Source organism: Neopelma chrysocephalum, unplaced genomic scaffold (genome assembly GCF_003984885.1).
Source record: "Neopelma chrysocephalum unplaced genomic scaffold, ASM398488v2 Primary Assembly neopelma1_26, whole genome shotgun sequence".
Lineage (NCBI taxonomy): Eukaryota > Metazoa > Chordata > Aves > Passeriformes > Pipridae > Neopelma > Neopelma chrysocephalum.
In genome coordinates, this window is record NW_020897695.1 from 13,400,573 (window position 1) to 13,427,467 (window position 26,895).

At 36.0% G+C, this 26,895-nt stretch overlaps 1 protein-coding gene across 2 annotated transcripts in view; it reads left to right on the forward strand.

Moving 5' to 3' along the window:
- The first annotated feature begins 125 nt into the window (after positions 1-125).
- Positions 126-26,895, forward strand: part of KIF15 (kinesin family member 15) — a 36,729-nt gene continuing 9,959 nt past the window's right edge. The window contains exons 1-25 of one of the 2 annotated variants that reach the window (XM_027675616.1): positions 126-220; positions 2,213-2,255; positions 3,646-3,829; positions 4,713-4,789; positions 5,923-5,960; positions 7,191-7,288; positions 7,676-7,855; positions 8,528-8,737; positions 8,842-8,967; positions 10,372-10,494; positions 11,187-11,310; positions 12,560-12,651; positions 13,980-14,189; positions 15,283-15,460; positions 15,873-16,014; positions 18,382-18,523; positions 18,859-19,047; positions 19,938-20,045; positions 20,829-20,934; positions 21,421-21,586; positions 22,913-23,063; positions 24,078-24,163; positions 24,597-24,672; positions 24,942-25,028; positions 25,998-26,102. In XM_027675616.1, the coding sequence (XP_027531417.1) occupies positions 202-220; positions 2,213-2,255; positions 3,646-3,829; positions 4,713-4,789; positions 5,923-5,960; positions 7,191-7,288; positions 7,676-7,855; positions 8,528-8,737; positions 8,842-8,967; positions 10,372-10,494; positions 11,187-11,310; positions 12,560-12,651; positions 13,980-14,189; positions 15,283-15,460; positions 15,873-16,014; positions 18,382-18,523; positions 18,859-19,047; positions 19,938-20,045; positions 20,829-20,934; positions 21,421-21,586; positions 22,913-23,063; positions 24,078-24,163; positions 24,597-24,672; positions 24,942-25,028; positions 25,998-26,102 (3,060 nt within the window). In that variant the 5' untranslated portion in view covers positions 126-201. The remainder of the gene's footprint in view (positions 221-2,212; positions 2,256-3,645; positions 3,830-4,712; positions 4,790-5,922; positions 5,961-7,190; positions 7,289-7,675; positions 7,856-8,527; positions 8,738-8,841; positions 8,968-10,371; positions 10,495-11,186; positions 11,311-12,559; positions 12,652-13,979; positions 14,190-15,282; positions 15,461-15,872; positions 16,015-18,381; positions 18,524-18,858; positions 19,048-19,937; positions 20,046-20,828; positions 20,935-21,420; positions 21,587-22,912; positions 23,064-24,077; positions 24,164-24,596; positions 24,673-24,941; positions 25,029-25,997; positions 26,103-26,895) is intronic. The other variant, XM_027675615.1, reaches the window with a different exon arrangement.

The window sequence follows — 26,895 nt, forward strand, 5'->3', positions numbered from 1 at the left end:
AGACTCGCCCCACTTCCGGAGTGCCCCGGCACGTCATGGGGCGGGGGCGCTCTCAGCCAATGGCGACGGAGAAGGGAGCGAGGGCAATGGCGGCGCCCGCACTGGCTTCAATGGGGGGGCGGGGCCGCGCCGCTGAGCGCCAAATTCAAAGGCTCCGCCATCTTAGAGCGCCGGGCGCGAGGTGCCGGGGCCGGCGGGATCATGGCTCCGGGCCTGAGGGGTGAGGGGGCACGGGCGGGAGGTGCCGGGGCCGGCGGGATCATGGCTCCGGGTCCGAGAGGTGGGGGGGCACGGGCGCCCGGGAGGGGCTGAGGGATGTGCCCCCAGAGCGGGGCGGAGCGGAGCGGAGCGGAGCGGGGACTAGGGACGGCTCTGCCCTGCGAGGGCATTACCCATGTGTGAGAACCAGCGGGGCCAGGTGCGGCCGTGCTGGGGGGGGCCGGTGTCCCACGCGAGGCCCTGGGAGTTCCAATGTGGAGTGCCCGCGGGCAGTGCCCTGCCCTCGGGGATGTCGGGGTACCCGAGGGTCGTCCCTGTACCAGAATCACGGAATATTCTGAGTTGAGAGGGACCCATAAGGATCATCGAGTCTGACTCCTATCTGTGTGTACGACAGGACACCCCAAAAATCACACTGAGTTCTTCAGAGCGTTGTCCAAACGCTTCTTGAACTCAGGCTTGATGCTGTGACCATTTCCCGGGGGAGCCTGTTCCATGCACAGCCAGCCTCTGGGGGAAGAACCTTCTTCTAATATCCAACCTAAACCTCCCCTGATACAACTTCAGGGCATTCCCGGGGCTATGCAAGTACTTATCGGTCTGATTTCAGTCTTAAAATGCACTGCTTTCCTTGATACCTTGCACAATTGAATAAAAACAACTGTATTAGAAGCTAAAACATTTCTCTGATGATGTGAATCAAAGCAGGTAGGCTCGCATAGCAGCAGGGTATTTAGGTAGTATGAATGTTAAAGAGAAGAGTAGTGCCTTTGCACGGTTTTATTAGTTCTACTTTTAAAGGAATCATACTGCAATAAAACCTGTGCACTTTTAGAGACTTTATAAAGTCTTTATTATTGGACTATTTTTGAGGAATCATCTTTCATTTCATTTTACGTATTTTCAAATGTGGTTATGTTACTTAGCTAATATTTTGACTTTATTATATGTATATAATTTCACGTCAGATTTACCCTTATGTAAAAAATAAGTCATCCTATCTACCTATGGGGTAATATGTGCCATCTCCTTGAAATGTGAAGCCATGCAAAATGAGGCTCATATCACAGAATCAATTAGGTTGGAAAAGACCTCTGAAATCACTGAGTCCAATCTGTGACCAAACACCACCATGTCAACTAGACCATGGCACTAAATACCACATCCAGCCTTTCCTTAAACACTTGCAGGGATGACGACTCCACCACTACCCTGGGCAATGCATTCCAGTATCTCATCACCCTTTCTGTAAAGAACTTCTTCCTGATGTCCAACCTAAACCTCCCCTGGTGCAGTTTAAGACTGGATCCTCTTGTCCTGTCACTTGTTGCCTGGTAGAAGAGGCTGGCTACAACCTTTCAGGGAGTTGTAGAGAGTGATAGAGTTGTAGAGAGCCTCCTCTTCTCTAGGCTAAACAACCTCAGCTCCTTCAGATGCTCCTGATAGGACTTTTGCCCCAGATAATGTATAGGAGAGCTTTATGTATTACAGAGTGATCAATATTACTTCATAATAGTAAAAGTAACACAGCTAGTCAGTTGTGCAGGTTTAGGATATTGTTTTGCAGTCATGTCAGTAAAGCTATTTCATTTTGTAATGGTTTGTCTGCATTAAGTTTGCAATCTTTAAAATACAATGGGAATATATAATACTATTAGCATTTATGTTTCCAATTCTCCAAAACACTTGGAAAACCTTATATACATTAACTTAAGAAACTACTCATTGCACATACACTGACAAGTTTGTGCATCCTCATATTACAGGACTGGAGCTTTCTCTACCTCTGTAACAACTGCAATCTTTCTGCCAAAGGAAGATTGTTACCAAGTATTTTTGTGCATTTCTGTTTTGTGCATGACATTTATATTTATAAGGCTCTCTGTTTATCTCCCTCCGTACTACTTACAGTATTTGCTATTTAAGCAGGTTTTTTGAGCAATAATTTTATCTTATTTAATTTTTGTGTGTGTGTTTCACTTTCCTTTTATAGGAGATTTGCGTGACTCTGCAATATCTTCATTGAACTCACCTAGGTAAAGTAGTATTGGCCAGTTCACATATATGAATAATCACATTGCACAAAAAGTGCAAACAAAATCTAGTATAACTTTGTGAAATAATTTAAAGCTTTATATTTCAGTCTTTTCCTGCACAAGATTGTTGCCTTTCTCTCCTAACTTCCTTATAGGTTTAAAAAAAGTTTCTCATAATAAAACTGTTGCTCTGAGGTGTTGGGTTCCTCTTAGAATGCTGCTGTTCAGTAAATTCTCATTTGTTGACTAACTCTGCAACTGGACTCTGGAATTTATCTGTAGAAATATTCCACTAGGAACTTTAATTTTGTGAGGAAGTCTTAAACCTAAACAAAAAACAAAAACCCCTCTTCTAAATACATGCTGTTTGTGCCACAACTCAGAATAATGTTATGCAATGAAAACATATTCAGGAATTTAGTTTGGTGTGTCTTAAATCCAGTATAACCTCTTCCCTTTCTCAGCTGCTGCTTGTGTTTTTAGCCCTTTCCTTGGCCACTCCCCGCCTGCATATGTCAGTCATGAAGACCCTTTCCCACTTTTAAAACTATTCTCTTCCTTTCTCTTTAATGTCTCAGAGTTTTTTTTTATTTTTTTAACTTAACGCGGAGTCTTTTTTCTCCGTGGTCTTTTTAGGCAGCACTTGTATACTGAAAGTAAAAATCAGTAGCAGTTATAACACCCTCCTGCTATAACTGCCTTTTGGGAAAGAATGAAGAAAGGTAAATCCAAGCTTGCTACCATTTCATGTAAAAATTTATAATTCTTTAATATTTTGAGGGTATATTGGTATTTATTCCAGAACTCCTCAAAGCTTTAATATAAGTCATGCCCAGTTACTTATTCAAGCTACAGTTATCCATTGATAAATGCTACGTTTATCCATTGTAAACTGTGATTAAGGGTTAGGGACTTGCTATGCCTTATTTGACTCATTTGATCAAGAATTGGTACTTCATTCCCTTCCTGTGAGAAGCAAAGAAAAATGCTAATAACTTTCTGCTGGACTGTAGCATCAAGTGCTCCATTTGTCTATTTAAACTTCTAGTAGTAAGAAGGATGCTTGAAGCCCATAGACTTAGAAACTAGTGAAACCTTCATTACAACACTGGTTTTATATATCTCAAGTTCATTGTGAAATGTGTTCTTTTAGAGCTCAAGTTACATGCAAGAGCAATAAATTCCAGTAACTGCATCTTCTTTGTCTTTTAAATCTGCCACACTTTTACTTTTAGTAAACCTTGTAATGAATTGATGTTCAGCTAGAAGTAGTATTTCAGGAGAGACCTTTGTATGACTTCACATGCTTAACCTGATTGTTGTGATTATATTTTATCAAACAGCTGATAGATGTATTTTGAAGCAATCTAATGCATAAAAATTCATTTAGTGTTGAAGGTGATGCTATCAAAGTTTTTGTAAGGGTGCGTCCCCCTTCAGACAGAACTGCATTAACCGATGGAGATCAAGGCTTGTGTTTATCTGTTCTTTCATCAAATACCATCCGCCTGCATTCAAAGCCTGAGCCAAAGATCTTCACTTTTGATTATGTTGCAAATATGGAAACAACACAGGTAATTACTTCCAGAATCTCATATCTATTACAGTTTTTCCCCAAATTTTGGCAACTACTAATGCTAAGCCTTTCTACAGATGTAGTGCCTTAGGTGTAATTTTTTGCAGTGGTCAGATTGGTAACACATTATTATAGTACAGAAATGCTGCATGAAATTTTGCTCTTTAAATAATTTTGATGTGGATTTTTTTAACTGATAATTTCTTTGATTAAAGTTTGCGTTAAAATTGAAGTTTACATTTGTAAATGTTACAGGAACACCATAGAAAATGCCTGTTGAGACAAACATAAACATAACTGGCAGTCAGTAGCTGACATTAAAGATGTGATTTGTATTTAAGGAACTTATGAGTTTATATTCTGTTTGCTTCAATTCTCTTAATTTCCTTTAATTTCTGTCAGAAAACCCAAACCAAACCTCCAAAACCCCTCACCTGCTGTAGGCTGTTATTTGTAGTTAGGCTCTTCTTGCAAGATGAGGTTAACAGTTGTGCAGGTTTGTTGAATATGCCCCTGTGCAGTGACAAATGTTAACTAGATTTGATAAGTGTCCTAAGGCTCAGTTTTGACCTACTGATGGTATAAACTGCATAACCACTGGATCAAAATTAATATTGTATATTCAAAAGCTGTTACCATGATGCTGAGTTGTATTTTTCTTTCGGTTTATCGAGGAATACAGTTTTGTCAGAGGGAGTGATTTATGTCATGAAGACTTAGGATATATTGTTTTGCTGTGATAACTCCAGAGATCCTTGTACATATCTAATGTTAAGGAATGCATCTATTTTATACACTGTAAAGTTATGACACGGGAAACACTGATATAAAAGATACCAAAACAAGTGGTGCCAAGCGCCTTCTCTTTCCCTTGTCCCCAGGAGTCCGTGTTCTCAAGTGTGGCTAAAAATATTGTTGAATCTTGTATGAATGGCTACAATGGAACCATCTTTGCATAGTAAGTAATTTCATAGCAATTACAGTTATTTCATTGCAATCGCAACATTTGAGGAGATTGTGCTAATGAATAGTTGTGGTTTTAAGAGCCAGAGCCTGCTTAATGTTACAGTAAACTTTAGAAGTGCTTCCTTCTGTTGCACAACACAAGGAATGTTCTTGCAACATTGAATAGTACTTCTTACTCCTCTTCTGGAGGAATCTATTTGCAGGTGTTATGCTTCTAATACTTACAGCTAATAATGTGGATTGTAAACTCATTTTAATTTTACTATTATTTGTCTAAAAAGTAGTTTTATTGTACTATTAAAGAGAAAGCTGGTTATTTTCAGTATATCCATAGTAAAATGGAATGAAAATTGCTTTAGCTTGATATTTGGCCAGCTCGGCTCTTTAGTGACTCTTAGCTGCCTGTGGGAAAACTCATTAATGATAATTTTAACTTTCAGAATGTTTTCAAGGTAGAAATATATCTATGACTAGGAGTATGAATATCCTTATATTAACTCAATATTTTTTCATTTTGAAAACTGGTGAAGCACTTTGGATAGAAATGCTGATTTACAGGGCTAATCTAATCGAAACTGTACTGGCTTTTAGCCTAGCACAGCTTTTGCAAAACTGTGAAGTCCACTTTTGTTACAATAAACAAATGGGAAATGAAGTGAAATTGCCCTGAAGTTTCTCTAGCATAATTAGTAACTACATTAAAAAAAAAAACAGCTCTAAGAAGAAATACTTCTAAGTCAAATATAACCTTATGTGCACTATTGAGTGACACAAAACTCAAAAGATTGACCCAAAAGTTAGTTTCTTGTATACATCTGAAAGCCTTCATTTTAGTGCTAAATTCCACTATTTAACTTTCTGAGAGAAATAAGGAAGAAAAGGGTGGGTGGTGGAGAGACAAAAGGTGACTTATCCCTAGAAATTTCTTAGTAAAATTTGCTGTTCTACTTTTATACTTTTCCAGCTGACTGATTTCTCAACTTGCCTCTATGTCTCTTTGCCTTCAGTTTATAAGAATTTTTGTTTGTTTGTTTTGAGCTTTGAGTTTTCCTTAGAAGATGCAGATTAATGAAAAACTCAGAGCCAGAATAAAGCTTTATCTTACTTTTTTTCCCCTTTTGTTAGTGGCCAGACGGGGTCAGGAAAAACTTTTACTATGATGGGTAAGTGCACAAGAGAGATTAATCTTTCAGTGGCTTCTTAATTTTTTTGTCTTGAGTTGAAATGTTGTATTGCTCAAACACCAGGGATAATTTACATTTTCATGTTCTTGTAGATAACTCTAGGAAATGATGTAGTGCTCAATGCTTTATGTCAAAAGAGTGAAGTATAGGTACTCCTAAATCTTTTTGAAGATCTAGATTATTTTTTTTGCTGTTTTTAACAGGAGAGAATCTTTTCAGTTAAATAAAACATTTTTAGTAAGTTTTCTCAAAATGATTATTCTATTGGTTTCCCTTTTTGACTGATATCCCTTGCATGTGTAGAAATATATTCTAGTATGCATAGACCCAACTCAAAATAACTGTTTGCTACCCAACTAGACATTTAAGGCCTCTCTGTGTGTGAAGGAATCCCCTTGTAATCCTATTCTTCATGTAGTGGTGATTTTAAATGCATCAATCATAGAATCACAGAATTATTTAGTTTGGAAAAGACCTCCACGTTCCAGTCCAACTTTCAACCAATTACCACCGTGTCAACTAGACCATAGCACCAAGTGCCATGTCCAGTTGTTTCTTGAACACCTATAGGGATGGTGAGCCCACCACCTTCTAGGGCAGCCTAAGCCTCCCCTGGCACAACCTGGGGGCATTTCCTTTCATCCTGTAACTTGTTGCCTGGGGGAGGAGGCCGATCCCCATCTGGCCACAAACTCCTTTCACGTAGTTGTAGGGAGCAATAAGGTCATCCCTAAGCCTTCTTTTCTCCAGGATAAACAGTGTTGTGCTTGACACTGGAAAGTTATTGAAATAACTAAAACCATTTTGACTGATATTTTCGAGGACTACATAGAAATTAAGTAAACATAGGGACAAATCTCCCCCCCTCTTTCTCATTCTTCAAATCAGTATTAAATAGCTGTATTGGCATACCTGCACATCTGTGCATGTTTTCTATGGAAGCCCAAATAGTTGATGCTAGTTTAGACTTAAGTAGCCTATGGACAGGTAAAATAAACCTTCATATGCATTATTTAGACTCCATTTTACTTTGATTATGGAGTATTAGATCTTGAAAGTTGATTTTATTTCAGTTCTTCTGTAGTTTTGTCATAAATTGATTGATGAAAAGTGGTTGCTGAAATCTTCTGTAATGACATCTTGAAAAGGTGAACCATTACTCTTGAGGTAGTACTAATAATTATTTTTTTTAATTAAAAATCTCTTTAGGACCATCTGATTCTGACAATTTCACTCACAGTCTGAGAGGTGTAATTCCACGGAGCTTTGAATACTTATTTTTTCTAATTGAGCGGGAAAAAGAAAAGGTACATTTATTTTATATTTATTATTGCAGTGAAAGTAATGTCTCAAAGTAAAGATTAGCTAAGGCTGATAAACCGTGTATGCAGCCATTAAGTTACTAAGATTTTTGCCATCTTGCATCAAATTTGTTAATGAGAAACACTTGCATCTAGTACTCTACCAAATTATAGTGCAGTTTCTTCAGACACAAGTGTGCTTATATTTTGAGTCTAAAAATGCAAGTAGGTTTCTGGATGTTGGTTGTCATCTGGGCATCAGAAACGTACAGTATGCAGAATATATATGCCAACTAGTAGTTTTAGGTATGTGTGAAAAGAGACTTGCTGCCATACAATGCCAGACTTAATAAAACCAATCTGTTTATAATGTAAATTACTGTGTTTTTTCAGGCTGGCAGTGGAAAGAGTTTTCTCTGCAAATGCTCATTTATTGAAATCTACAATGAACAGATATTTGACTTGCTAGATTCTGCTTCAGCTGGACTCTTCCTCAGAGAACATATCAAGAAGGGAGTCTTTGTTGATGGTGCTGTTGAACAGGTGTTGTCATCGGCTGCTGAAGCATACCAGGTATTTTTTGTCACTTTTTAATGTTTAGATTATTTATCTTGATGCTTATTTGGTAAATATTCCTCTGATTAAAGCACTTTTTTTTTCCACAGTGTCTGTGATGCCTTCTTCCCCTATTTCCGTACTCTACAACACAGTGTAAAAAAGCTGTTTCTAGGCAATGCTTCCTGACTATCCCACACCTGTAATAAATCATATACAGTTCTGGAGTTTGGAATATATGAATTGCAATTACAGTAACCTTTCCTTAGTGCTTACCCTACACATCTCTGAAATAGTAACAGAAAACTACATTTCATGCTAGTTGGACAGTGTGTGTTCCAGAATTGTCAGATTTATTTCTCCATGAATGATACACATATGCATAGTAGTTGTGTGACTTCAAATTTATTTTTTTTCTTTGGGTACTACTAACATACACCAGTATTGAATATGTTATGCTTTAAACAACAATGGTACTTTTGGAGGAAAGAAGTGAATAACAGAATTAATACTTCTATTAATCTATATTTTTCACTTTTAAAATACTTCTATTGGAAAATAGTCAGAGTCCTTGTTCTTGAGATTCTTGAAAGCTGTTGCACTGAAATATGCCTACTACTGCTTATGTCACCTGTGTGTAAACTGCAGTCTGAGAGACTTGATATTATCTGTTGTCTTTTTCATGCTTAGGTACTAACTATGGGCTGGAGAAACCGTCGTGTAGCATCGACCTCAATGAACAGAGAATCCTCAAGATCACATGCAGTTTTCACTATCACAGTGGAATCCATGGAGAAAAACAATGAGGTTGTTAACATTCGGTCTTCCCTGCTCAACCTGGTAGATTTGGCAGGATCCGAGAGACAGAAAGACACCCATGCAGAAGGACTGAGGTTAAAGGTTAGTTCCGTAACATCTTTGCTATCTTTCTCTTTTCAAATGTACTGCCCTGTTCCACCCTCCAAATCCATTCACCTTTGTTCTCTTTGCTTTTCCATTTTTAGGAAGCAGGTAACATAAATCGATCACTAAGTTGCCTGGGCCAAGTAATCACAGCACTCGTTGATGTGGGTAATGGAAAACAGAGACACATTTGTTACCGGGATTCCAAGCTCACTTTTCTGCTACGGGTAATATATATCTGGATTTTATATGCTACTTAGGATGTAGAAAAAATATTTAGTTGGGTTTTTTACTGTAAAAAGCTGAACTCAAGTACTTTATAGTTGCTTCAATATTGGGCAAGCAAAACAAAGCTTGAAAAATATCTTTTTAACCTAAACAGACTTCTAGTCAATTTATGGCTGTTAACTGAAGACAAATTTATTTATGCTCATAACCTCCTATTACATATTTGCGGGTTTTAAAGAAAAATAAGCACACATTTTCATCCCTATAAGTTCAGAAATACTGTGTATCGAAATGTAATATTTAGAGACTTGTTGAAACATTTGACATGCTTTCCAGAATTAGCCTACGTGTGCTTAATTGTTGATCTGATGTTAAGAGTTAGATAAACTTACAATTTCCTACCTGAGAGCCTATAGACTTTTTTCCAGATGAACAGAAAACAAAGACAGAAGCAGTCAAAGATTTATGGACTCACCAAAATTCTGTGAAAAGTAATGAATATCTGTAATACATTTTTGTGTTATAGTACTAGTACATAATACAGTATTTGTATTACAATACAATATTGTGATTGCAGCAAAATTTCTCAATCATTCCATCCCAGTTCTACATAGATCTTAAATTCATGAAACTCTGAAGAGTTATGTTCTTCCAATGCAACCCAAAATACATAGAAATTGGAAGAGAATTGCAACTGTTTGAGCTGCTACTTTAAGTGGGGGGTTTTTTTAGGTGTCTGTACAGCAAACAAATACATAAACATGACCTTCTCTGCTAGAGAGAGAGAGAGAATGATGTTGAGGCTTGTGGACTATTCTGTAGCACTAGACTTTTAGTTTTAGGTATAACTGCTGCCTTCTCCAGAGATTTGGGAGCTACTTGTTTAACAGCACAGAAATATCCAGAGACATGCATGTAAAAAGGATATGTTCGTTTTATATCCTTGATCAAGAATCTGTTGATTTGTGATGTTGTTTGTTTGGCAATTGCCACCAGAAGGAAGATAGATTGGAACAATCTACAGGCTAGGTGATGTTCAAAGTAGTGCTAACAATTACCAAGAATAAAGTGAAATATCTGTTTTATTCCCTGAATATTTTTCCGTTTGTTTGGATTTTTTCCTCTCCTGCTGTTCAGATGTAAAAAGTATCTCAAATTGTTAAATAATATAGTCAGGGTTTTGGAAACCCAAATAAAGTCTTTATTTACAATCACATCCTTTATATCCACATTTGAAATAAAATCTGAGAAACTTACCTAGCATGGATATTTGTTAAATGAAATTCTCCCTGCAATTTGTTCAAAATGATACACAGTTGCTCTTAGGTTAGAGCTCTTAGCTCTTGGTGTTCTATTGTTACCGAAAACATGCATATAAGACTAACTTCCATGTTTTTAATTAGGATTCCCTTGGTGGTAATGCAAAAACGTGTATAATTGCAAATGTTCATCCAGGATCCAAGTGTTTTGGTGAAACTCTGTCCACTCTTAATTTTGCTCAGCGAGCAAAGTTGATTAAAAACAAGGTAAGAGAGTTACTCAATGTGTTTATTGGAGCAACAAGCAATTTCTTGTCATTTAGCCTACATATCTGCAAGCAGGGTAGCTTCATTGAAATACTCTAGTGCTTTCACTAATTTAAATTGATTTAGCTTATTAGAAAACACTAAATTTTCTTTCTAATTTTTTTTAATGACCAGTTATTTTTGAAAAGGGCTTGTTTGCTCTTGATTATGAAGAGAGGACAACATCTTTGAACTAGCTAATGGCTTACAATAGTTTGTATTCATTGCTCGTTCTCAGAGCACTTAATTAGAAAAGTAAAAAGTACTGAAAATTAAAATTGTCATAAAAAATTTTGATTCAATGTTATTTCAGTTATCTAGTTTTATATATATGCTAGTACCCGAAATGTAATTTCTCCTGGGTTTTGAAAGCATCTTGGCATTTAACTGAAACTGTCTCTGATGTATACTGCTTTGTTGGTCAAAAAGCTCCAGACAAAATTCTGCAGAAAATATTAAATACTTTAACCTCTAATTCTATCTCAAGTGCAGCTTACTGGTTTCTTACTAAATGGAACACTGCTTTTCCCCCAAGTTCTTCTTTTCCTAAGATAGGAAGACTTCTCAGTAGCTTTGTTGCTTGGTGTTCTCTGAGTTTTATCCTGTAAGATTTTTATTTTTACCTTTTCCTAATTTTCTCATATTTATGAAAGGCTGTGGTAAATGAAGACACACAGGGAAATGTGAGCCAGCTGCAAGCTGAGGTCAAGAAGTTGAAAGAGCAGCTTGCTCAACTTACTTCAGTGCCATCTGTGCGCAGTATTTCTGTATCACAAGGTAAGAGCTGGGGATGAGGAAGAGAGATTTTGCTACATCTGTAGCCTGGAGGGTTGAGGCCTTCATTAAGTTTCTGAACAATTAATATTTTTGTAGGAACTGACTTACAGAGGTTGTATTTATCTGCCTTACAATGTTTGATTGCAAGGTAGTAAATGTTGTCTTGTAACTTCTGCTGTGTTCCTGAGTGAACTCTGTCCTGACCTTGCCAAGAAATACAAGATACAGCAATAGAAGTTACTACAGAAGTTAGAAAGCCTTGTCTAACATAAAGCATCTGTGGTTGAGGTTTCCTAAGGAAAAAGTACTTCTCTGCTTGCATACACATTTAACTAGTAAAAACAAGTCAGTAATGATGTAAGACACTGAATCGCTGTTCATAAATATACGAATATTGACAGAGGGAGGGCTCAATGTTTAGACCTGCAGTAGAGTTCTGAGGGAAAGCAAGTGATGGTGCTTAAACACTGAGGACGAGTTTTGTGCAAAACTTAATATATCAGAGCTGTGTTTGTTCTATGCATTTAAATTATGTTTGTAATAGTTGATCACACAAATATAAAATCTGCTTGCTAGATACTCTAAAAACATGATGTCATTTTAAAATATATTAAATTACAATAGGGTAGTTATTATGCACCTAGATACTGTGATGATTAGTATTCCATAAATAAGTAGTCCTGTCTGTGTGAGGATATTCAGAAAAGCTATTTTGAATTAATTTCTAAGTGGATTATTAAACCCTTTAAATCCCTTGTGTGGACACTTTCCTTCCAGATTAAGCCATTAACTGTCCGTATAATTCATGCTTATTTTCCTGAATTTCCTTCTCATAAACCAGTCAGTCCACTTTTAATATGTACAAACAGTACTAATAATGTTAATAATGGCTTAGTGTTATCAAATTAATTTCAGAGGGATTTTGCATTTTATAGATATACTTAGCTGAATGGACTGATTCTTTCATTTTAATAAAGGTTCATTGCAAGGCCATTCAATGCTTGCACAACTTTGTTAATTATACAATTATGTATATTAGCTCTGTTCTTTATCAGCACTTGCAGGTGACTGGGAATTACTGTCTACACAGTATGCTCTGGGTATGGCATGTGATATTTGTAGAGGAATTACACTGTTCGAAGAATTCATTTAAATGTTCTTTACACAATTGTCATTTTATATATGCAGCAAAATCTGGTTAACTAGTATTTTAATAAATATGGCATTTGTTTCTTTGACTTCCCCACAGATGCTGTTGAAAAAGGGAAGAACAACATAAATTACATGAACAATTTTATTGAAGCAATGTTGTTCTGGGAGAAATCAGAAGGTGAAAAGAAGGTAATATTTTGGCACTAATATTTCTAAGCACATTCAGGGTACTCTCTGGTGAGAGACCAGTGAGCATATTGAAACTGACTCTCTTAATGATTTTCTTTGAGTTTGAATAAAAATACTCTGTCCAAAGCTAACAAGGTTTAATAACAAGGGAACTTAGTCAAACAACATTTAAGATAAAATCACAGGAGGACTACAAAGATGTTATGAGGTTATGCAGGGAGAAAACTAGTAAGGCCAAAGCCCAAGATGAACTTAATCTGGCTACTGCCATAAAATGCTTCTATAAATATATTAGCAACAAAAGGAGGGCAGGGCTAAAGAGGAACTCCATCCATTATTGGATACAGAGGGAAACATAGTGACAAAGGATGAGGTACTTAATGCCACCTTTGCCTCAGTCTTTAACAGAACCAGAACAGTTGTTCTCCAGATACCCAGCCACCTGAGCTGGAAGACAGGGATGGGGAGCAGAATGAAACCCCCATAATCCAAGGGGTAATGGTCAGCATTCTGCTACATCACTTAGACACACAGAAGTCTCGATATTAGGAAAAAGTTCTTCACTGAAAGGGTTGTCAAGCATTAGAACAGACTACGCAGGGAAATGGTTGAGTCGCCATCCCTGAAGGTATTTAAAAGACATGAAGATGTGGCACTTAAGGATGTGATTTAGTTGTGGACTTGGTTAGTGCTGGGTTAGCAGTTGGACTTGATCATAAAGGTCTTTTCCAACCAAATGATTCTATGCTTCTATTCTGCCTTTCAAATTCCAACAAGTCATAGGATAGCTTTCATAGTATGTTCAGTTTTAGGGGGTTGTTTATTGGATTTTCTAATTAGAAAAAATTGAATTTAACAACAAACTTCTATTTCACTTAATTTTGATTGTGCTTTTGAGTATTTGGATCAACTGTGTGTTTTTCAAAGCAAACCTCTCAGTCATCCTCATTTTACTGTGCTTCAGTCGTGGTGTAGTACTGAAGCAGCCAAAATGGATTTTCTTTTTCTTTTTTTTTTTAAAGAAAATTAACTGAAACAGGCACTCTAGTGGTGTGTATCTGATGTGCTTAACAGCATACTTAGTCTACCCAATCATATTGGAATTTCTAAGTACAATTTTTGCAATATGATGTGTAACTTGGGTTCTTAGCATGAGGTTTGCTCTCTTATGAATCTGCTAAAAATGATAGTCTGTGTGTTCGCATAATACTGTTAACTGAGTTTTGCATTATTTGTCTGCCTGTGCATATGTATGTGATATGTGCACCTTAAAAATTCACCTAGTGTAACTGTTGTTTTCCCACTAATCTTTATATGTACTTTCTAAGAATTTATTAGAAAAAGTTGCTCAGCTAGAAGATCTGTGTGCCAAGAAGGAAAAATTTGTTCAGTCCAATAAAATGATAGTTAAATTCCGGGAAGACCATATTGTTCGCTTGGAGAGATTACATAAAGAGGCTGGTGGAATTTTATTGCCAAAAGAGCAAGATGATCTCCTTAGTGACTTGAGGGAGGAAGTGCAGACACTCAGAGAACAGGTAAGTCTTTGGTTTTTCTTTTCTAGAACCATTTTATTTTGTGAGAATAGCTTGTGTAACGGAGTTCTGTGGTGGGTGGATAGTCTTTTTAGGAAAGAAAAGGATTGGTGGTGGCTTCCTTTATAGAAGCATCTCAAATGTATGGAGTTTCCCTACAAAAGAGACAATGAGTGGGTTTAGAGCTTGTGAGTTTGCACAAGAGGAGAGGTGATGTAAGGGTGATGTTATGGTTGGGAGCTTGCCACAGGCCACCTTTTCTGGGTTACGTAGAGGACTAAGTATCCTTTCAGCAACTCACGGAAATGACAAATCCTCATTCTTATAGGAGACTTTAAGCTATATGACATTTGTTGAAAAAGAAAGACAGCAGGATGCAAGTAATGCTGCAGGTTTCTGAAGGATAATAACACAGATGCCAGATGGACAAATAAGGGGTGATGTAGTCCTGGAGTTGTTTGTAGAAGGCAAATAGCAAAGTACATACCTAAGGCTTCAGGAGAGAAGGCTTCAGGTTATTCAGGTATCTGGTAGGTGTGGTATCATTTGTGAGGCAGTTTTGAACAACAGAAAAGCTCAAGAGAGAAGACAAGAGAAAACAATTTCCTCCAAGCACAAGTAGGAAAAAGGAATAAATGTCTGGAAAAAATAGCATGAATCTGTAGCTCATAACTGAGCTTTGTAGTAAAGGGATGGGATGGGGAAATGTAGAAATCAGGACAGTCCTTTAATGTTACAGAAACATTACTATGGCATGCATATGGCATGCAAGGCCAGTGTTAAGAAAGCCAAACCTCAAAGTTGAAACTGAAAAGGGATGTCAAGAGCAGCAAGGAAAGCGTCTACTGCTTTATTACCAGTGGAAGAGTAAACACATAAGATGTAAGCTCACTGTCTTGTTTTGAGAGTAGATTCCAAGGCAGTAAGAAAACTAACAAAAAAAAAGGGGGGTCAGTTTTAACCACTGTAAGGAATACCATTTTTCTTCTTCCATTACAATTTAATGCTTATTAAAGGTACTAGAGTAACAGCTAGGTAGGTATAACATTGTCTGAAAAATAAAAACTGTTGAATAAAATATTGCTTATATTCACAGATGGAACAACACCCACGAATTGCAAAGTATGCCATGGAGAATCATAACCTCAGAGAGGAGAATAAAAAACTTCGTTCTTTACAGTCAGTTAAAAAGGCTGAGGAAATTGATGCTCAGACCATTGCAGAGCTAGAAAAAGCTTTTTTGGAAGCTTCAGCCAAAGAGAAAAATATTGGAGGTAAAAATACACTAATTTTTTTCAGCTAAGTAAGTTTACTACCATATTTCTATTGTGTGCCGCATAGTGTTGAAAATTACTGTTGATGTACTTTTGCCTTCTTCAAAGTGATATATGAAAACTGATAAAACAAGTTTACTTCATTTTATTCATATTGGCCTTCAAGCAATAAGGAATTTGGATTTGCATCTTGCGAACACCATTTATAATCTCATTTTGTGTTCCTTAGTTGTCATGAAGACTGCAGTAATATTAATTAGTCTATTGGTTTTCATGTGGACTGTTGCTAATACCTGTTTTCGTCAATTTAATTGCCGCTATGCTGTTCAAAAGCCCTAATGGTTTCTTTTTAGTAAAACTTAAGATATTTGAGCTACTCTGTGATTTCAGAGGGTATATGTTTGTTCTTTAGGTCATCGTTTATATTCCACCACCATATCAGCAGAAGGCAACTCTCTGGCATCTGTTGAAAGGCTGAAAGCACGCCTGCTACAGACTCAAACTGAACTGGCAAGTTCAAAGCAAGAATATGAAGAATTTAAAGAGCTAACCAAGTGAGACAAAACAGTATAGAATTGTCTGTAATTAAATGTCTTTAAGTAATTATTTACATTGCTTTTTAAAAGTTAGTCTCGAATCCTGAACATACAGTATAAATTTGTTCTTTGCAAAGAGAGGGCCAGGTTAAGAGCAATGGCATGCACGCAGAATGTGTTCCTGGCGAACGTGGTTCCTCCCAGACTAGGGAACAACCATGATTCAATCTGAAGGCATGGCTGCACTGTTGCAGATTTCTTTGTCTTTTCCAAAGCCACTCTTTATACTAAGATGCAAAAAAAAAAAAATGCTTCACAAAACGCAGGAGATTGGAAATACCCTGAAATTCTGATAGTCACCTGCTTAACAACACAGGGAGAGTTTGGCTTAGTTTCCACATTGAGCAAATATTTTTTAATAATTGAATTATTACAGATGAAAGCAGTGACAAGAACTAAGAGTTGATGGGGTCGAGGGAGCATGAGGGGGTATTTGGGGGTTTGTTTCAGTGCAACAGTAGTTTCTAATATAACCACTTTAAGAGTGCAAGTTTGAGTCACCATAAATGTAGAATCCAAGTACCCTAGAAAATTTTGGCTAACCTATTGGTTAATGTTTTTGTCTCTACTTCAAAGGTTTTTTTTAACAAGGCAATAATACCACTGTCTTGAAGCTTGTTATTGGAACAGAGATTTAATTCAAATTAGCCCAAAGACATGGTGTCAGTAGTACATTTATGTCCATTTGCTTTGATATCTAAACATGAGGTAAAGGTCTACTTTGTCCTTACTAATGTAGCAAAGAATTTCCTGTCACTGTTCTTCTTGAGGGCAGCACAAGATAATGTGAAAGGCCTGACTAATACCTTCAGTGTACATATATTCATATGCAAGTGAATAAAACATGACTTGACTTGATTAACCCCATTTCTGAAAAATTCAGGTCTTATTACTGGAGATACAAGAAAAACCATTGCATTTCCAGCAAATGTAATGCAAACCTGGAAAGCAAAAGGGACCTGATATTTTTTTATATGTATTAATTTTTAGCTTGAACCTAACATTGTTGCTTTTTATTGATTTTAGTGAATCTAGAGTGTAATTTGAAAAGCATCAGGGAGAAGATAGTTCCATTTTTGCCTCCACACTTTTTTTTTGCAAAGTAGCTTTTAATGTTCTTTTTGCTTACTCAGGCAATTGTACAAATCTGTATTTTTATTCTTAGATTTCTCTGTAGCAAATCCCATGAAATTCATAAATGATAATGTTACAACCTACTGAGGGTTATCAATTCAACAGTCCATCAATTGTCCCATATGATTAATTACAGTCGTCTATTTATATCTTCATATATTAATTACTTTATTTTCCTGACCATTAAATATATTCCTATTTTATGTATTTCATGTTTTCTGCATGTCTTGCTTTCTTGATAGTATGTATGCATTTTATTATCAATTACTCCACATAGTGGAGTTCAGTCAAACAGCAGTGTGCTTTTAAGCCTATGGAGTCACTAAATTACACTAAATTTTGAACTTGTTTCCAGTTTCAGAGTAACTGGATGCTTCATTTTACATGCAGGTGTAACTATATGCTGTAAGTGTACAAGCTGAGTATAATAACAATTCACAAAAATCAATGTATGCTTATTTTTCTGCTGTCTAATAGCAGTCAGAACTAAATTTATGGAACTCTGTTCCCTAAGTTTTGTTGCAGATGCCAAAAACATGAGGGAAAATGATAGAACTGCCAAAAGATGAAATAGCATGTTTCCATTTGTCTGTATACTTTGACCCTACCATTATGTCACTAATGCACAACTATCACAGTAACAGCATGTAACTCTGCAAAATACCTAATGAAAAGTATTCCTAAATTTCTGCTCAACTGTTGGATTTCAGTTAAAGTACTCTTGGAGGGCAAAATAATCTTAACAGAGCAGCACTTCCCAAAAAAAAAAAGTCTTTAAAGGATTTTCTTTAATCCTGGCAAGCTCCAGTTCAGACTTCTCATATAACTGGATAACATTTTTAAAGCTTAAAACCATATTGGTATGGGTGATATCACTTTCTCATAAAAGGAACTGCAGAGCTCTCAGCTTATTTCTTACCGTGTAATGGATTTTTTTCTGACATGTTTAGTTATCCATCTGCTTGCTTCATTATGCAAGCACAAGTAAGCTTCTTAGCTTTTTAATTTTCTATACATTATTTTTACTTTTTAATACAGAAGTGAGGACTTTCTTCTCAAAATAGTGCATTTCAGTGTTTCGGCAAGAGTTCAACTGCAGTTTGCTTATTGGCAATGCTGCAGCGTGTTCTTGCTGATGGAAGAGCATACTGCTGGAATAGTTTTGACAGTAGTAAAATACTTCCTAAACAGGAAGAAGCATATGGAACTGGAATCAGAGCTTCAATCCCTTCGCAAAGCAAACCAACATCTTGAAAATATTCTGGAGGCAACCAAAGCACACAAGCGCCGAGAAGTGTCTCAGTTGCAAAAGCTACATAGAGAAAGCCTTAAGGTATGAGAATAAGTTTATTTAAAGCCATACATGCTTACTTCTAAGTTTTATGAGAATACAGACAGTCATTTGTATGATCCCTTAACCTAACTAATGTTCTGGAGAGTTCTCCATATGCAATAAACCAAATAGGCTACTTGTTCTGAAGTGTTAACTGAATGACTTGCTGCTGTAATCAGATGACAAATCTGAAAAAGTGGTAGTGGTTTAGAACTAACCACTTTGAGCATTTTATTTCATTATTCTGCTTATAGAATTATGAAGTACAATACCAGACAAAGGCTTGATTTCATTTTATAGTTAACATAAAGACTTCTTTGTAATCTTTATAACAGAACATAACCACTCCAACTAAAGCTTACCAGCTAAGGTCTCGTCTAGTGCCACGAATAAGCCCAGATTATAATTCTGAAGATTTTCAGTGTTCTGAAGAGATCATGGATGACATTCTGAAAGAGCCAGTTCCTCCAGAGATGAGTGAACAAGCATATGAAGCCATTGCTGAGGAGCTCAAAGTGGCACAGGTGATTGTTCTGAATAAAAACTGAAGTGTCTGTATGTGTAACTTTATAATAGGGTGGGCTTTGGCATGAAATACTTCCCCCTCACCAAATATATTTTAATTTGTGTGGGAAACTGAAGCACTTCATGAATACTTAACATGAAAACAGTTCTCTAATTATACATTGTACGTGAAAGAGGATTTACAACAAAATACTGAAAGGGATTTGAGAGTTGAATATCATAAGTAGTTTAAGATACACATGGCATTTGTACTTTTACTTTTTTAACCTGATAACTTGTCCCTGAGGAGTCCTCTTTATAAGTCCCTGTGACAGCTACATTTGGAACAATACACAAGCTTAATATATAATACAGCATTATTTTAAGAAATCTGCCACATAATGCTTGTCCACCATTAATATTAATTATCTTGTAACGGGCAGTCTTGTCATGTAGAAGAGCTCTACAAAGTTATCTGAACTACTCTCTAGAAGCTGGAAATAAGTTCGGTGCATGTGAACCCCTGGCACAATAGCCAAACCCCCTCTTTGATTCTTACTACAGTGCAGAGAACCTGTAAGGAATTTAGCTACTGTATATTTTGAATAATTTCTTTTTAAAGCCTTATTTCTCCAAAGTAAACACGTGTCTGAAAAGTAAGTGTTTATAGGATTCAGTCCTTGTATTCCCTGATGGATTTTCCTGTGTTTTGGCAGTTCAGTTAGAAATAGGAGAAATCAGCTACTTTAGATACCAGTTTATTTTTTGAGTGTTCTGTTTTCTGTTGGTTCAGGTCATAAAAATAGAAACTTGTTGACATTTTTATATTTAATATGCACAGACTGCCATATGGCATGTGAGAATAAGTGGAAGATGGGTGCTCTAAATTTAAGTGTCTGTTGTGTCACAGGAGCAACTGAGCACAATGCAGACAAAGTTGGATGAAGAGGAAAGCAAGAATATAAAACTCCAGCAGCATATTAATAAAGTTGAGCATCATTCTACACAAATACAGGAGGTGAGAGAACAATATAATTCAGGGCTCATTTAACAATCTAATACAGTCATGCTGCTGTGTTGTCTAGTGAGGTCTTGCAATGTTACTTGCATTTTGACTTTTGAAAAATTTACATAGCATCATAGCTCAGGGCTGTGCAGGAAGGCAAGGACTTAAAATCACAGAATAGTTTGGGTTGATTTGAAGGCCACCTAATCCAACCCCTCTGGAGTTGGAGTGAGCAGAGAACATTCTTTTAACATAACACTGCAGGTCTGAGTTTGGTTTTGTTGTTTTAAATCTTGTGATTCTGGACCTGCTTGATCTTCAATATAAGCAAATAGACCCTACTGTGGTCGGGTTTGGCCAACTCAATGATTTCTGGGAAACAACATTAGTAACAAGGAAATTTTAAACTTTGGAATGCTGAAAATACTATTTGTCTCAATTGGGACTATCTGTCAACTGGGGTTGATGATAGAAAAGGAAATTAGGTCTCTATTCTTTCCCGATCAGTCTCACTTCTGATAACTCTGTTCTGAGGAGATCTCACCTCCTAAGCTGTGGGTTGCTTTTAAATGAAATTTTTAGATAAGGTAATATATTCAGTTATATAAATTATTTTTTTCCATGGACTTGTATTGGTTTTCAGAGTCACTAATTATGGATTTTAAAGAAAAATGTGCTCTATATTCATAGTCAGGTGACAAAATGCTTTAATACAGTATTAACGTTATTGTTACAGCTGTGACTTAGCCACTCCTACACTTCCTTCTATTTAAAAATTTTACTTTTCTTCTCAAGCTTCTTTCATCTGAAAGGAATGACTGGAGTAAAGAGCGCCAGGAGCTCCTCGAACAGATAAAATCACTTGAAAAGCAATTTCAAGACAGTCAAAGCAAGGCTGATAGTAAGTCTATGTAATACTGAAATTTCATAAAAACTTTTAAGGTGTCTTACTGTTTTGAATCAACAGTAGCACATACTGAGTAACTATTTGGGTTGTTAGGCATACTAGTTTGATTTGGGTTTTTTTAAAGAAAGCAATCTTTCATACTTGCAGAATATCTTTGTTTAATCTTGCACAGTACACAATATTCAAAATGGCTCTCTTTAGTCTGAATGTGAAGGAGGTACAGGATATAGTATTTAAAAATAAAATATTAAATAAAATAAAGGAAAACTATTGGTCTATGGAAATACAGTGATATTGTTTGGAATGTTTTTGATTGACCTTTTCCATTCACAAAGCCTTTTTGTTTGTGACTTTCAAGGTTAGTTCTACTGAAAAAGCGCAGTTTTGTAAGACTTTCTCAGCAGGTTCTGTAACATTACATGTCATATATCTAGCATAGTTTTCCAAATAACATGAAAATTATTTGGGATTTTTTGACAGTATTAAAAAGTGAAGTCCATGACTTGCGCATTGTCCTGCAGTCTGCAGACAAGGAGCTGTCTGCTCTAAAATTGGAATATAATGCCTTTAGGGAAAAGCAAGAGAAAGAAATGAGTCAGCTTTCTGGTAGACATATGGATGTACAGTTCCAGCTGGACAGTGTGAGGTATGTTGGCAGTTTGGTAAAATGCCTTAGCATCCTTTCTGGATGCATACAGTGATTTAGTCCTTCTGTCCTGCATCTGAGCTTGCACTTTACATGCTTCTTTAAAGTTGTTTTGTGTTTGTTTATGTCTTATGTCCTTTGCTTATTTTTTTTTTTCTCAGTTCTTCTATGCCTATTTCAGAGTCATGATGGGGAGGAACCATGCTGAAATTAGCAGAAGAAATGAAATGAGGCTGCCTTAATTTTGCCTTACTTTAGCATTTTCCTATTAAGTAGGATATACCTATTAGCTCATTGCTCTCCAAAAGTTAAGTGGCTGAAGAGACAGAATTTGTCAGTCTGATCACATGAATTAGGTGACATAATGATGCTGCTCTAAAAATACAAGCAGAAAGAAATTCATAAAAAACAACTGAAGTTTGATTATTGGAACCAGAAAAGCTCATTACCTTCTCTGCAATAATGGCCATCATTATTGGGAGATGAGGTTTTGAATCATTAGCATGACTTGGTTTTGTTGGCTTCTGTTGTTGGGTTTTGTTTATTTTGTTGTGTTTTGGCTTTATATTGGTTTTGGGTTTTTTTTCCTGGAAAACTTAGCTATGTTTTGCATTACAGTAGGTCATGTCTTAGCTGAAGTAATTTTTTGAGTATGCATTGTGAGACCAGGAACTGGGAATTGAAACTAAATGCCACGGTTTCATTGATGCCTTCTGCGTTAGCAGAAATACTGACTATGTAGAGGGTATTCTTTCTATAGGCCCTCCTTTAGTAACATGATTCATAACACTTGTCTAGCAGTTCTTTTACCCCTCTTTGCTTCTCACTTTTGTGAAAAACCAAATGAAGTAAATTTTCAGTGCAACAGTTTACAGTAAAATAACCCAAACTTGTCCAGAATATATAAAGATTTTAAATGGGATAAATGACCTGAATATCAGCTAAGCAGATATTGATACTGAGGATCCTTCTATCAAATCCTTTTGTCCAGCAGCTGCCTAAAAAAAAAGATTTTTTTTTTAATGGTGAACTCCTTTATCAAGACACAGGGACTGAAATTTCAGTAGGATTTTGTAAGAAGTAATTTGTTTCTTGGGATCAGAAAAAGTCCACTGCCTTCTCTGCCAATGCCACTTCAATCTCCCATGCCCTTCAGAAATTTGGTGTTTCTGAGTTTAAAAGAGAGTTACCATTTACATCAGTCACTCCTTTTTAAAATAACTGTACTCTGTATATTATTTGAAGATTTTAAAGTACAAGTGATTGGAGTATTTTCATAATGACACAAACCTTATCAGAGTTTTTGTTTGTGTTTTTTTAATAAAGGCTAGAACATGAAAAGATTCTTGAAGAAAAAGCAAGTCTGCAGGATGACTATGACAATTTGCAGGAAGTAACTAAGTTTGAGACGGATCAACTGAAGCAACAACTTGAGGACAGAAAACAAGAAGCAGAAGCAATGAAAACTGAGCTTTGTGTAAGACAGTTGAGGGTTTCAAAGGAGTTTATTATACCATATCCACATTGTTTAATTCCTGTCTAATTCAATTGTATCGTTAATAATAGATTCCACAGTAATAATAGGTTTCTTGGTGCTTTCATTTGGAAGATGTACCCAAAACCTTTTTCCAAACTTGGTGCAAGATTTTTGCAACCACAAGCTACAAGAAATATCCAATAGCATCGTGAAATAGTAAGGTTTTGAACTGAAGAAATTGCCCTGGAAATGTTGAGGGAGATGGGTTAATTAGTAAAGGAATAAGAAACTTCTATGGAAAAGAATCCTGACATTAAAATGCTGAGATGACCTTTCATCTCTGTACTAGCCAAGACTAGCCTACTTATTCTATCTTTACAAAGCAGTTTCTTAAAAATTTTCATAGTGAATATGATCTTGTTAAAATGATCTATGGCTTGTGGTGGATCACTGTCCTGCAATTTAGTTGATGCTGTCCTTGAAAGTCTGTCAGACTGCAGTGACTGCAAAACAGCAGTAAGGTTGCTCAAGGGCTTTTGCAAATGATTTTGCCTGCTTTTCACAGTGTACATACACTGTGCCTGCTCAGGAAGCTTGATATAAGTTTTCCTTTTTTAGTGTTTAAAGGAATGCTGACAGACTGAAAATTATTGATATAAATTCCTTATCATTTAATATTCTGAACAAACTTGGAATTTGAAAAATGCCCCTAAATTAATCTACAACTGAGAATTCCAATTTCTGCCTTCACAACCTTGGATATTGAGGAACATCATAGCTATATGAAATTATTATCAATGACAGGTGAAAAGAACTAATTACCTAATATGAATAAGAGTTTACTTTTGAACTTGACCAGAACAAAACTAAGGATATTTCTGTTTCCAATTAAGGTGTGGCAGGGAGGCAGGTTTCAGTCATCTTAAGAATTTGTTTAGATTTTTATTTTGTTTTAGATTATTCTAAAGACCTTCTATTGTAAATTCTTATTGCAACATATATTTGCTATTCTAGAACCTTTTTCACCTTCTGAAAGCAGAAAAAGAACATAATGAAAAACTAACATTGCAATTACAAGAAGACAAAGAAAACAATTCAAAGTAAGTTTTAATTAGTGGTGGGGTTTATTTTCATTTGACCACATTGTTTATGTTCCATGCTATGTTTTGTATTCAGATGGGGATCCTGTTTGTAGAGGTGTTTTTCCCCAGATGGTTGATAATAATTACATAACAGGCTTTTTTATTTTATCCATATTAGAACAGCACTTCATTTTAATATGTTCAATTAACATGACAAAAGTAATTTCATTGCAAGTATAGATCTTCATGTCAAAAATAAAGGTCCACCACTGATAGCAGTGTAACTAAGCTATTGGTCTTTTGTATAGCACTGAGAAGGTGATTACTGAAGAACTCCTAAATAAATTAAGTGCAAATAAGAACCATATAAGAATAAATCATATGACTTGATTTTGTTAAAGTTCTCTTATGTTTTGATTATATTTCTCACTAGAAATGTTTTCTTCACCAGGGAGCTCTTGAAAATACTTGAAAAAGCACAGGTGGAGAAACCATTCTCTGAAATGGTGACACGGTGTGAGCAGCAGGTACAGGAACAGATTTGAATATTTAAACTGTGTATTCATGGATTTGCCTATGCATTAATAGCAGTTTTATTTCTGTGCTGACTGTTCCATTGATTTCCAGCAAAATAAATGTAGGCTGCTCAGGTTATATATCATTTTGTTAAGCTACTGCTTTATTATTCTGGTAGGGTTAACAACTTACTTCCTTTTTTTTTTTGCATTACTTGAGGCTTTACAAAACACACTTCAAAGGTTATAAAGACTCTCCTTCACAATATTATTTTCTCTAGGAAGCAAAACTGAGGACATTGGAACAGGAGCTGGCTGCTGCTGGAGAGACTATTGCTTCTTTGAAGAAGACAAATGATACAGACAAGGTTTAGGCTTATTTCTGTTACTGGTACACAGTTTTATGGGTAACAGTTCTGTAGCAGAGTTGAAAGCCCAGAGCCTTTCTGTGATACTTAGTAATTTTGTACTCTTAAGCAATTCTGGCTGTATATGTAGGTAAAATAAATCTTGCCTTTCCCTAGCATGGAGTTTGCAGGGAGGTAGAAATCTGGTATACACTCAGAAAAAAACACAAGTTAACTGAAGATTAAACAAAAAAAATCAAGGTAAAGCTGTCTACTGGACAAAACATTCAATGCTTAAACAATGCATAATTCCCCTCATGATTAATAGGGTCTTCCAGTCAGTGCCATGTTGTAATGGACAAATAGAAAAGGGAAGGAAGGTGACTTAAGATTGTGACTGTGTGTATCTTTATTAATAAAACCAAAGCACTTTTTCATGTAAAGGCTGTTGCAGTGTATGAAAACTTAAATAGCAAGAGTTCCCCTAGTGCGAGTATATATCCTGTATGTAAAACAGGCATAAGGAACCACATAGTGCATTTACTGCCCATCATGATGTGATGATAAGCCTTGCTTTTTTCATGCTAAAACCAAAAATTTGACATGCATAAGGTCAGAGTAACCTGGTATTGTCAGTGCAGTGGTGTTTCTTGAATGTATCTTTTTCCATTACAAGCAAATGTACCCTTAAACTATGGTACTTTTGTTCTCCTATTAGAACCCCATTAGAAACCAATACTAAATCAATGAGCCAGTGTTCTCTTCTGATGAACACAGCAGGTTATTTAATTCTTTATTTAAGTGCTTAGAGCAAAAGCCAATGATATAGCAACAAATTTTCTGTTATTCCTTTACATGTGCAATGTGAGGCCCATTTTCATATGATTGTTTGAAATTTGGATTGACAAATTATATACCAAAAAAAGTCCAGTAACACATTATATAGATTTTATATGTATTTTATAGGATTGACTTTTTTTTATGTTTCAGGAAGTTGTAACTGACTTGATGAAACAGATCCAGGAGCTGAGGTCTTCAATTAATCGTAAAACTGAGTCCATACATGGGTTGACAAGAGAGCTCGAGGATATAAATGTATGTTCTGTCATTTTGAAGGACATGGTATCATACTTTAGAAATGACATGCCTTATCATGGGTCTCAAACAGTAAAACTTGCTGTAGCATTTTAGATGGAAACTTCTTTGTTTTGACATGTTGAAATCTTCTGAACATTTTATGCCTAAGGCTGTCTTGAAAACGGAACCCTCTCCATGTGGTGGGTAAAAAGCCGTGTCTCTGAAGGGACCTATTCACATCTTGTAAACTACATTCAGCTGACAGTCACATTTAGATTTTCTCAGAAATTGGCAATTTAAAACCTCAACAATTGAAGCTGAATTGTAAATTTATTTTTTGAGGGAGTGAATTTTTATGTTGCTGATATTACTATGTTTTACATCTGAAACCAAGTATAAAGAACTAAAACTGTGTAGTTGAATAACTATGAATAAATATGATGCATCTGATTTATTAAAATAGGTCTGGTTTGCAAAGTGATGGAACAACCCACAGAATGCTTCAGATAATATATTATGTGTGAACTACGAATTCAAAAGGTTCTACAGACAGAATGTTGACAGACAAATTTCTATATATAGTTATCTTTTAATAATGGTTTTAGTGGGTAATATGTATTGTAGTGGCTAATTAACATTAAATTAATAATCTTTTCCTATCATTCTGACAACTAATTTCTAAAAACATAGTTTGTATAATTTACCAAGTGTGATATATCATTCTGGTTTTAGTCATTGACACAGATTTCTAAATGTTTCTAATTGTCATAACATTTGTGATGTACGTTTATTTGTATTATGTTTGCCAGCT